Genomic DNA, 12,402 nt, shown 5'->3' with positions numbered 1-12,402 from the left:
TCAGTTCATATAAGCGACATCCAACAGGCACAGCCTGGCAAAGGTGTTTTCCAAACCCTGAGCTGACCTACATTTTTAGCTTCTTTTGTTCGATTGTCTGGGAATAGTGTAATCCACTAAATGGAAAAGAGATGGCACTGTAAAGAACTCAGCGTGATGGTGGTCCGACAAGGTCCACACACTGTGGGGCCAATGTGTTTTGTGTATCTCCCTGCCTTAGGGGGCGCAAGTGACATGGAGAAAGCAAAGCATTGACATGGAACTTCCTGGAGATAAAATTGGACTTCACCTTCGAGGAGGCTACATCTTCCCCACACAACAGCCAGACACAACCACAGCAGACAGGTACAGCATGGGTGTCTTTAAGGGGGTGCATGGCTGGCAAAGGGGAGCATTCCTGGGATAGTCTGCTGACCAGACTATGAGTGGGAAAGGTTCTAGAGTGAGTTATGTCCCCTTGGACTTCACTCGAGCTTTCCTCTGGAAGTTTATAACCTAGAGCTGTACCCTGATGGATTTTGAGAGCTCTTAATTCACTCCCTCCCCAACACTCTGAATGTGTCAGAACAGGGTGATAGCTAGAATGCCCAGCCTTCCTGGTTTCCCTAGGCATGTTCAGCTTTGTCACTAAAAGCCTTATGTCTTAGGAAGACTATTCTGGGGAAGTGTGGTCACATGGTCACCTCCCTGCCTTGACCTGGGTGTCTATCAGTGGCTCAAATTGGCTCAAATTCTCATTACAACCTTCACCTCTTATAATGTTCGCCCTCGTTTCCATTCCTCCCACCGAGCTATTTCCATTTTGTGATTAATGCAAACCTAGCTGTTAGGTAAAGGCTAACAACTGAACTGTCACATATGCCTGCTGGGAGAGAGAAAATCAATTTTCTCTAGTGGAGTGACACAGGGCATATCAGCCACTCCAGGACAGCCTCATGTTCAGGAGCAGTTCACCAATATATGATGGGCTCTAGGTTTTTTTTGTCTTGTTTTGTGTGTGTGCTTTTATTTGGTTACAGTTTGGTGTTTCTTTTTTTGGGGGGGGGGCTGATGGTGTTTTTATTTTGTTTCCCTGGCTTTGGGAGATTTTGTTGTTGTTGTACTGGGGTTTTGTTAGTTTTTGAGAAAGAATTTAAAGTTGGGTGGGTATGGGAGAGGAACTGGAAGAACTTTGGAAAGGGGAAGAATATGATTAAAGTACATTTAAATTTTAAAGTTGTCTCAAGTTACACACACACACACACACACACACACACACACACACACACAGACACCCACATACCCACACAGACACACAGACACACACAGACACACACAGACACACACAGACACACACAGACACACACAGACACAGACACACCCACATACCCACACACACACACACATACCCACACAGACACACAGAGACACATACAGACACCACACACACACACACACACACACACAGACACACACAGACACACAGACACAGACACAGACACACCCACATACCCCCCCCACACAGACACACTCACACACAGACACAGACACACCACATACCCCCCCCCACACACACACACAGACACAGACACACCCACACACACCACACACACACACACACACACACACAGACACACAGACACAGACACAGACACACACATACCCCCCCACACACACAGACACACACACACACAGACACAGACACACCACATACCCCCCCCCACACACACAGACACAGACACACCCACATACCCCCACACACACACAGACACACACACACACACAGACACAGACACACACACACCCACACCCACACCCACACACACACACACACACACACACTCAGCCACCCACTAATGTCACAGATTTTTCCTTTATGTGACATTGACTCCAGTTGTAGTCCCAGACTGCACTCCAATGAAGAGATGCATGCTTCTGTCATGTGTCCCTGAAAATATTAGATTATTTGATTTTAATATCCCGTGAGTTCTCAGAATTCTGGGAAGCTGTATTTTCATTAGACTGATTTTAATATCCTGTGAGTTCTCAGAATTCTGGGAAGCTGTATTTTCATTAGACTCCATTTATTACTCTAAAATTTCAAATTATTGACTTTCTGTGAAGATAAATACAAAGACTTCTGGTTTCTCTTTCTCTAATTGCTCACCACGGGGCTGTGTTGCCCAAGCCTTCCCTTCCTGGGCTGAGACTGTTGGCTGGTCAATGCCCTGCTTGAAACCAGGGCTTTGTGGATGGTGTTTAGGGACCTGACTTCTCATCGCTTGGAGCAGCAGTTTTCCTGTAGTGCCCTCAGAATTCTGGTCAGCCATGGCCAAAGCATGCTGTTTGTGGCCCCCAGCAGTCACCTGTTTGGCTGCATTTAGGCTTCTCACACGTTACCCTTTGCAAAAGGCTATGCATGTTTGAAAAATGCTTTATTTCAAGCTACATCCCCTCTCCATTTCCAGCTGTGTTCTCAAAGGTCCAAGCTAAACTCAGGTATTCTCTCCAATCCTTCCAGCCGAGTGACTGCTCCCACTTCCTAATTCCTGGTGATAGATACGCTTTTTTTTTTTTTCAAGACAAAATGGCAAGAAATCGAATAAGGCAAAGTGGCCATTCTATATATGACCCTATTGCGTATTTTTGCTTCCTCAGAAAAAACTGCCTTATGAGGGAAAAATGTGTTTTTTTTTTATAGCAATTAACACTTCTCAGGGCATGAACTCTAAACACCTACCCATAGCACCATTGTGGAAGATTTCTCCCTCTTCTAATAATCTGTCTTTGAAATGATGTTTTCAGCCACATTTTTAAAACTATAGCTATTGATTCTGCTTGCACACTCCCACCTCCCTCACAGGTTCTTATTGCCAAGCTTTAGCGTATTTTCATCCCCTGTGAGCTACTGGTACTAACTAGAGAGAGGAGGGCCTGCCAATCTAGCCTTTGTATTCGAAGGAGAACAGAGCATCTGCTGCTAGTCCCCTTTCCCAGTGGAAATTTGATGCCAATGTTTGGCAAAATTTTTGAGCCCTAAGGATTTGGGTCTTGTGCTCCTGTTCCCCACAGCCGGAAGAACCCTCTTGGTCTGATCATTGCGCTGGATGAGAACAAAGAAGCCCGAGGAGAACTGTTCTGGGATGATGGAGAGACAAAGGGTGAGTGCTGTGAGAGGGCTTTGCCACTGCACACCTGCATGTCTCACTCTGTGCCTTCACCCCTGCTGACCATTCAGCTTTGGGTGAAATACCACAAGCGTCCTAGAGCATCCTCCCAGAGAAAACATGTGTTTGTGTATGCAGTGGTCAGAGGTCATGACCGATGAGCCATGGATGGAGGAGGGCAAGCATCTCTCTGACCCTGTCTCTGTCTCCATCTCTGTCTCTATTTCTCGATTCACTCCATGGTCCATCTTGTCTAACAGGCTCCCATTTCTTTGTTAAAAGACACATTTTCAAGACCATTGCTATAATTCACCTTCATTGTAAATATGCTCCCCCCACCCCCACCCTGAGTCCCTGGGGGAAAACTGTTCACACACCAGGTGAAGGAGGCAGCAAGCACACACATTCCTGATTGCGTGCATCTAACATTAGCACATGGGCTTTCTTTTTTGTTTCTTTCTTTTCCTTATTTCCACTGCACTAACAGTTCTCATGACTTTACCTTGGGGAAACACATTCCCATCAGATGACAGCCTCGGGAACACTGCAAAGGATCCTTTCACAGTTTGTAGCATTAAGGAGAAGACAAGTATGTGGCCATGCAGACTCTGCACACATACAGGCATTGTGAAATGGTTACCATAATATCGATGCTTCCATCACCACTGATGGCTGCATTGGCTCTCCAGAACTTGCTCTTATGGTTCATAGTAGTTGAACAGATTTTCCCCATTTACCCTTCTTCCTGGTCCTGAATTCTCCTGTTCCTTCCTCTGTTTATATGAGCATGGCTATTTAGCCCCTGTGTAAGCAGAGTACATACATTGCTTCTTCTTTGCTGCTTTACCTGCTTCTCCTAGTGGAGCACGATCCAGACTCATCTCAGCTTTAACAATGCGGGGTTTCCTTCTATTTAATACTAAAGGATACTCCATTGCATAATTCACTGTAATTCTCTTGTTCATTTGTCTGCTAATAGATATGTTTGTTGTTTCCCCATCTTAGCTAAAGTGAAAAAATGGACAACATACACAACAACAACCTCTTAGGAGGAAATATAGGGGAAAGCTTCTTCCATATTGGGCATGGTGTTGTGATTTTAAGCATAACACCAAAAACAAAGGCAACAAAAGTATAAAATAAATTTGCATAGGCATTATGGAGAACAGTGTAGACACTTCTTCACATGTTGAAAATAGAACTACCATCTAGCACAGAAGTTCCGTGTCTTGGTGTGTACCTTCCAAAAGAAATGAAAACAGTATGCCACAGAGATGCTGAACCTCTCCTATTCACTGTGGCATTGTCTGTGCTAGTGAACGGCCAGAAGCAGCCAAATCTACCTGACAAATGAATGAATAAAGAAGTTGTTCTTTTCTTCAGTCATGAAAAGAAAGAGGAGCCAGTTTTTAGGAGAGGAAGGTGAAGCTCAGCTTCTGTGGTTGCCAGGCCAGTCTGACATCTCTTTCTTCTTTCAGATACTGTGACCAAGAACACTTACATTTTCAGTGAATTTTCTGTCACCCAAGTGAGTGCATATTTTTATGAATATTGTATGGGATTTTGTCTGAAGATGTCTGTATGTGTTCAGCTATATGTATGTAACTGTATTTATTTAAATATCAGCATTTATGTGGATGAATACATTGCTGTTTATGACTTAATTCATAATAATTACATCAGCTATATTTATTGAAAACAGTCAACAGTCTGTAAAAGACAATTCTATAAAGTATCCCTCTGTTTCCTCACTCTCTCTATGGGCATTGTAAAAATAAATTCGTACTCCCATTAGCATGCACCAGCAAAGAAAATTGATAGTCCTTTAGAGCAGGTCAAGGGTGGAGTATAGACTCCACCCTTGCAGTGTTTGTGGGCTTAAGGAATCTACATGTTCGCTATTTGTTCATAATTATGCTTGATGTGTTTCAGAACCATTTGAATGTGACAATTTCAAGTGCAAGCTACAAGGATCCCAATAACTTAGAATTCCAGGAAATTAAAATCCTTGGGACACAGGCAATTTACAATGTTAAAGTGAAACAGAATGGTGTCCTTAGTTCAATGTCTCCTCAAATCACTTACAATTCAAACCTGAAGGTAAGAATTCATTTTGTGAGGGACACTTTCACAAATCTCCATGGGATCTTGATATCACTTCTTGCTAAGATGACATGGGTTGTTGAAGGACCAGAGTACATCTGAAACCTGATGGTGACGTCAGAGTATGAAGGAGGAAGGTAAAAATGGAGAGATAGTTTGAGGCACCATGACTCCAGTTTTCCCACCCTCCAGTTTTCTTCACTCTCAGTGTTTGGTTTTCTCTGACTGGATGTGGGGACAAGATCTGAGGGCTGGGGTCTGAAGGCTGATGGTTTGTGCTTCAAAGTGAAGGTAGAGATAGAGATCCTAGGAATTAAAAGGTTTAAATTGCTGTAATTTACTTACTTTTTTAATGTTTCTTTCCTTTTGTTAAGCTCTATTGAGAATAGTATATGTTCTGTAGCATATACATTTGCAAGAAATATCTTATGCAAAAGTTGATGGTTCTGCTAACTCAGATGGTGCTAAGAAAGCAGTATTCTTGCATCTGTAGTGCGATCCAGCCTTCCTGGATGACTGGTGTTGCATCCCTTGATTCCTCAGCCCAGTGAGGAACCTTTTCCAAGTTAGCTCCCAAGACTTCTGTTGAGGATCCTGCTGGAGCTGGAGCTGCTCAGTCAGCACTGTTTTGAGGATCTTTCAGATCAGGGAAATGAGTCAACTGAGACTTCTAAATGGCACATTGATGATATTTGACCTTTTTTTTGTTTTTTGTTTTTCGAAACAGGGTTTCTCTTTGTAGCTTTGGAGCCTGTCCTGGCACTCGCTTTGGAGACCAGGCTGATATTTGACCTTTTGTCATCACTTTATGCACAGAGAAACATACATTATGAAGTTTTAAATAAAGAATTGTGTGTTTGGTTGTGTCTGTGGCAAAGCGTAAGACAGCTGGAAGATGCATTTGTGAAAACCAGCTTTGCTCTTAATAGAAAGTGAGATAGTTAACATATCAACAAGAACTCTTTATTGTTTGAGTCAGGGTGGTGACAGATACAAGTCACATACATTAAAATCCATGAAAGAATTATGCAGTCTAAATGCACATTTATAAAATATTTGCATTGTTCTTATTTGACACAAGGCTAAATGCAGTAGCTGAGATCAGCTTTTTGGAGAAGGCATGGATAGAACAGGGCCTGGAAAGACAGAGTTTCATGGAGATGGAGAGAGTCTCAGCATATAATAGTACTGGATGCTCTTTTAGGGGTCCCAGGCTTGATTCTCAGCACACGCATGTTGACTCACAAACATCTATAACTCCAGTTCCAGGGGTCCAATGCCACTTCTGGCTCCTGTGGCCACTCACATAGTACACAGACATATGTGTAGGCAAAACATCCATACACATAAAATAAGGTTGGGTTCATCAGATTTATGTGACAAGATGTCTGAGATGGCAAACTGATTGGAGTTCAAAGTTGAAAAGTTGCTGGAATTAATTCAGAGTTGAACTTTGTGAGAACTAAGGTCTGTCTTATCTAATGACTGGAAGTGACTACGTGGATCTAGCTAGTCACAATGCCTTATTCTAGAGAGATGAAAAAGGAAAACGAAATAGGCAAAGAAAAGAGACTTGGAAGAAGAGGGAGGCAGAGATAAAGCTGAAGGGGCAGTCCCTTCTAGCAAGAAAGAAACCCTGGCCCAATAAGTGAACTCAGATTTACCTTTTCTATCCATGAATATGCTGCAGTCATTAAAATTTCAAATGTTAATTGGAAAGAGCTGATATTTGAACCTGAAATACCAAAAAAGAACACATTTCAGAAAGGGCCTTGTTTTCCTAGACTGTGTTTCTCATGGTGGTGCTCTCCAGGCTGAGCTAATCTTGACAGGCCAGTCCAAGGGTTCAGAAGTCTTACATTATCAGCCTTTAACTTCATGCCTGGATAAGGTCTCATTTACATTTAGCAGCAGAGCAGGACCAGAGAGAACTTGTCAGATTAGAGAGGGTCTCGGGAACCCAATTAAGAAAGTCATATTGAGTTCTTTAAGGTCCTGACAATGATCCTCGAATCAAGGCTTATGGAGGCTAGTGGAGTGGAGTGTGGGGACTGGCAGGACAGGAAAGACAGGGTACTTACTGGCTACTGGAAGGACACTGAAAAAGGATCATCACACCAAGAAAGTGACAGTATGCTCCACATACATGAAAGCATCAGTCGTGAAAATGCTGTGTAAGAAACTTCAAATAAAAGAAAAAAATCACAACAAAATGCTGCAATTGAAAGCGCATGCAGTATATGCACCTTCAAATGTAGGTTTCTGGCCTTAGGGCATGACAAGACTAAGATGTTGGAGATGAAAGCTGATATAATGAAATGTCCGGCTCCCAAATCTTACACTCAGTTGGTTAATCTTAGACAAAAATAATTGAGAACACTTGTGGAAGATTCCAGAAAAAAATGCAGCAGCCCAAGCCACATTCCTCCATATTGCCCAATTCTCTAGGCATTCCACAACAAAGGGTCATGATATGGGGAGGTGATGAATGAGAAAAATAGCTTAATTTGGGAATAGAAGGAGAAAACCTTTCTGATAAAAAGAATAGGGGTCAAATGGTCCATGGAAGGAATGAAAAAAAGTGTGATCATAGCATGTCTTTATCTCTTTCTACAGTGTAATATGTAAGGTTTTCATAGAATACTGGTGTTTTCCTTTTGCCACTATCTCTTACCCCATAGATACAGTTGTACCCTGGCAAACTGTCACTTGCTCATTAATCATGAAAAGCAGAGCATATGATTAGACTAGGAATGACATTTATACTTAATTTCTGTTTAAAAAAGGGGCGGGGGAGGATTCAAGTCTGCCAAGACCTTTGTCCTAAGGATGGCTTTGCATTCCTTCAGGTTGCCACCATCACAGATCTCCATCTCGTGCTGGGAGAACCATACACTGTCGAGTGGAGTAACATGACAGACGAGGAGAAGATAGACTGCTATCCAGATGAGCATGGAGCTTCTGAGGCCAACTGCACTGCCCGGGGCTGCATCTGGGAGGTGAGCTTGCTGAGGATGCTCAGATAAACTGGCACCCTTGAAATAGAGCCTACAATGGCTTTAGCACAGCCGTGTTCTCCTGGATTTATTAACATCCAGGGAGAGAAAAGGCTCCAGATGAGCCTGATTTAGGTTGAGAAGTGGAGCGGTTAGGAGTGGGGTGTTCTCAGTGTTGTTTGGAGTCAAGGAATTTAGAGTCATGCCTACTTTAATTTTTATAGGCATGTTTGAATGAAACAATAACTTTCTCCATACAAATGGCCTTTTCTAATCTATTTGACAACTCCAGATCCCTGCTGATCTAGGATATTGACTTTCTTTTCAGGAATCGGACACTCCTGGGGTTCCTTATTGCTTCTTTGCCAATGGCCTGTACTCAGTCACCGATGTCCAGTATCAACCTGACGGGGTCACAGCCAACATTTCCTTGAAGGATTCTCCTTATACCGAGCTGTACTCGGTCAGGAGTGTACAGTATCGCTCAAATGAGGCCACAGCCAATGTCTCCTTGAAGGATTCTCCTTATAGCAACGCCTTCCCCTCTACACCCGTGAAGCAACTGCAAGTGCAAGTGATCTACCACAAGAATGAAATGCTGCAGTTCAAGGTAAACACAGTGTGCAATCAGGTGTGCACAGGGCCTTTCTAGTTCCATCATCCTTTGCAACCTTTTGTAACAGCATTCCAAAAAAAGTTTTATGTTTTAATCAAATAGTGTAGGACAACATTCTAATAAGGAGAGTAATTAGATGACTGCTAGAACAGGGAAATCTCTCCTAATTTTGAATTTGAGAGAATCACTCTGTCTAAAGAAAATGTTTAGGAGGACAAAACACAGAGAGGAAGCAGAGAAGTCTACCTGGAAGGTTGGGCAGTTGTGGATGAGTTGGTCTATGGGTAAGACGGGAGATGGGCAACAGGGATATGTTTGAGACCTTGAGACCATCTTGGTCATTCAAATCAACTACAAGAGGAGCATGCCTGAAGAATTACTCCCATGTTCATAGCATTCAAATGTGTGTGTATGGTTAGTAATGATAATGGAATTCAGAAAACTGATAAGATACGTGATTGAAATATATGAGGGGGAGTATGATTTTTGAATAAAATAATTGGAGGCACATTTGAAATACTCATGAAAGTAATTTCTTTTCCCTCCATGGTTTAATTAAAGAAAGGGACAAGGGATGGACTAGTTTGTTTGTTTCATTATTAAACTGTTAGCTGTCTTCCACTGGAATCCCTCACATAGGCTGTTATATATAGTGAGTACTCCAGTGCTGCTGGAAGAGTACAAGGCACTGATCACGGCAGAGTGGTGATGGGGAATGTACTGTCTGTGTTTATCTTATTGATTGTTAAATAAAATACTGTTTGACCAATGAGACAGCAAGTTAGACAGAACTAGGAGTCAAAGAGATGGGAGTGCTACATTCTGGGAGATGTAGTAGAGAAGTGCTGATCCAGGCAGGAAGTGACATAGAAAGGAGACTCATATTTAAGCAAAGGAGAAACAGGAAAGGCCTTCTTTTTCCCCTCCGCTCCTGCTCCAGCGGCACAATGTGAGCCACCAACAAGGAGGGACGCCATTAAGGCATCCGATAAGATAAGTCTTACAACACATAGATTTATGATAATTAAGATTGAGCTAACAGATGAAAAGTCCTAGTCATTGGCCAAGCAGCTTTGAACCTAATACAAGTTTTTGTGTATTCATTTGGGCCTAACTTGGGCAGGCGGCTGGCATAAAGTTCACATGTGGCGGTGGGGCTCAGGCGGCTTTTGGCGGAAAGATTTATTGTAACAGAGTGGCTTTGTCCAGACTACTCTTAGAATCTGAGCTCAATCTGGACTTGAGTTCTCCATCTTCTGATGTGATGATGGTGATTGTGTCCTCACCAGAATGGAGTTGATTGGGTGTGTAGCCTCAACTCACACTCAGTAACCACTTAGCCATGCTGTAGCTCTTTCTACCATACTCATGTCTTTCTGAGCCCAGCTCAGCTCTCTGGATCTTTGTGCTTGTTGTTTCTCTACCAGAATCACTTGTTGTCAGTTTTGTGTTGGTTTATTGTTGCTTAACTTTTAAGACTCAACCTGTATTTCTTCCATGAAACCATCTCACTGTTCCTTCTCTGTAATAGCAAAGCCCTTCTGCAGAGTTTTTATTAGCTCACATCCCTCAGGAGTGCTGAGTTCTTCTGTCCTATTTCCCATGAGTTCCTAAGCTTTTCACAACATTAACCTTGGCTTATTCCTTTCTCAATTATTTGCTGTTGTGTCAGCAGTAGACTGTGGATTCTTAATTATTCAGCTTCATCCCTTTCAGAAAGGATGGTTTTAGCCAGAGAAACTTAGATTTTTTCCCTTTTATGAAAGGTTTCAGGTCTCCTTAGACAGACAAAACAGTATATTTTTATAAATACCACACCAATTTCAGAATGAGGTTTTCACATTAACAGTAATGTTGAAATGGATGAAGGAATGCTCTAGAGCCCACAATACTGAGACATGTCCCAGATCAAGCTATCTAACAGGAAATTGTTTTCTGATGTGTTGGTTAATTCCTGTATTGTGATGCAAAAGAAGAGGAAACCTACAGCCTCTAGACTGTGTCAGACACACTAAGGGAATGCTGAGGTATTCATCTCTAGAGATCAATTCATGTCTAAAGGGTTCTTTTGAAATGACAGTTAACTGTGAATGTGTACACTATTGTTGTGATGCTGTCACATTTTTACACATGATGGATTGATCAATTCAGTACAGTTAGGATATCTGGTGTTCAATCCTCTAGTATTTTGTGTCGTGGAAATTCAACATCTTCATTAGTTGTTTTAAATTATATTTCAGTTATGTAATTATAGTGTTAATTATGGAATGTTGCTAATTGTGATCACTGTCAGAATGCTAGGAAAACATCATAAGGTACCTGTCATAATTTTGTCTTCACATGAAATGATTTCTTCCTGTCTAGATCTACGATCCCAACGACAGTCGGTATGAAGTCCCAGTGCCTCTGAATATCCCCATTTCTCCATCCAGCACAACTGACGGCCGTCTCTACGATGTCCTCATCAAGGAGAATCCATTTGGGATTGAAATTCGCAGGAAGAGTACAGGCACTGTGATGTAAGTGGGCCCTGGTCTGACTCTGACTTCCTGCTTTCCTAAACATTCCTCACAAGCTCATTGTCATTGCAGACACCTGGCTCAGAGCCTCAGATGCCCCTGTTCAGATCCGTGATGTATTAGTTACCTTCTATGCCTGTGATAAAAAGCCACAGCTAACACGACTTATAGAAGAGTTTATTTAACTTTCTGGCTTCAGAAGGCTGGAGTGAATGGTGGTGAAGTGGATGCAGGAGGCAGACAGGCCAGCAGGACAGCTGAGTGCTCACATCTTGACTGCAAACAGGAAAAAGAAAGCAAACCTGGAATGGTGTGAGCTTTGAATCCAAAGCCTATTCTGAGTGACATACGATCTTTACCAAGGCCACACCTCCAAAATAGTCCCCGAATAGTGACCAAATGGGGACCAAGTATTGAAATAACTGGGACTATGAGGGATATCTCATCCAATCACCACACACAAGGGAGTGCTTTCTGTTCTTAGAGGAACTGTGAAAATGACAACTAAGGAATTTGCATGTCCGAGGGTAGTATTGAACAAGTATTTTCTGAATTCTTTCTGTATATTAGGCTATCTTCTGGCACTGTGATTGTAGACAGGTGTGCTATTTCTTCCATTAAACAAAGTATAAAGTGTACTTTAAGGAGTAATTTGATGCAGCGATACTTGCTATGGTGGAAAAAATCAGGGAAACCAGGTTATTTTCTGACTTAGAGACCACGATCTCGGTTTGTGTCTCTGAGGATGACGTGATGTTTGCAAAGGAACATTTGTGACAGAATGATATGTCAAGAGCTGGAGGAAATTTGTCTGTTACAGTAGAGAGATCACCAGAGGTAATAGTGAGGGTAGATATGGGAGACAAAGTAGGTGTGTGAGGTGTGATTTACAACAGGAGCAGCCCTGAAGGGTCCTCAGATGCTCTCAGGAGGGAGGAGGGAGCTTGGGAGCAGGAGTGTGAGGTGGTGTGAGGTGCTCATCTCACATCCTGGATACATGTTGGACGTGGACCACCAGGGGT

General features: G+C 42.5%; 1 protein-coding gene across 1 annotated transcript in view; it reads left to right on the top strand.

Moving 5' to 3' along the window:
- The window catches only part of Mgam (maltase-glucoamylase), a 111,411-nt gene that overhangs the window by 31,870 nt on the left and 67,139 nt on the right, over window positions 1-12,402 (top strand). Inside the window, exons 21-28 of the mRNA XM_035450910.1 lie at window positions 221-345; window positions 3,052-3,140; window positions 4,625-4,674; window positions 5,079-5,246; window positions 8,099-8,248; window positions 8,574-8,657; window positions 8,739-8,855; window positions 11,226-11,380. Of these exons, the coding sequence (XP_035306801.1) occupies window positions 221-345; window positions 3,052-3,140; window positions 4,625-4,674; window positions 5,079-5,246; window positions 8,099-8,248; window positions 8,574-8,657; window positions 8,739-8,855; window positions 11,226-11,380 (938 nt within the window). The remainder of the gene's footprint in view (window positions 1-220; window positions 346-3,051; window positions 3,141-4,624; window positions 4,675-5,078; window positions 5,247-8,098; window positions 8,249-8,573; window positions 8,658-8,738; window positions 8,856-11,225; window positions 11,381-12,402) is intronic.

Source organism: Cricetulus griseus (assembly GCF_003668045.3).
Source record: "Cricetulus griseus strain 17A/GY chromosome 1 unlocalized genomic scaffold, alternate assembly CriGri-PICRH-1.0 chr1_0, whole genome shotgun sequence".
Lineage (NCBI taxonomy): Eukaryota > Metazoa > Chordata > Mammalia > Rodentia > Cricetidae > Cricetulus > Cricetulus griseus.
Note: the sequence above shows the minus strand (reverse complement) of the source record. Positions and strands in the feature narration are given on the sequence as shown.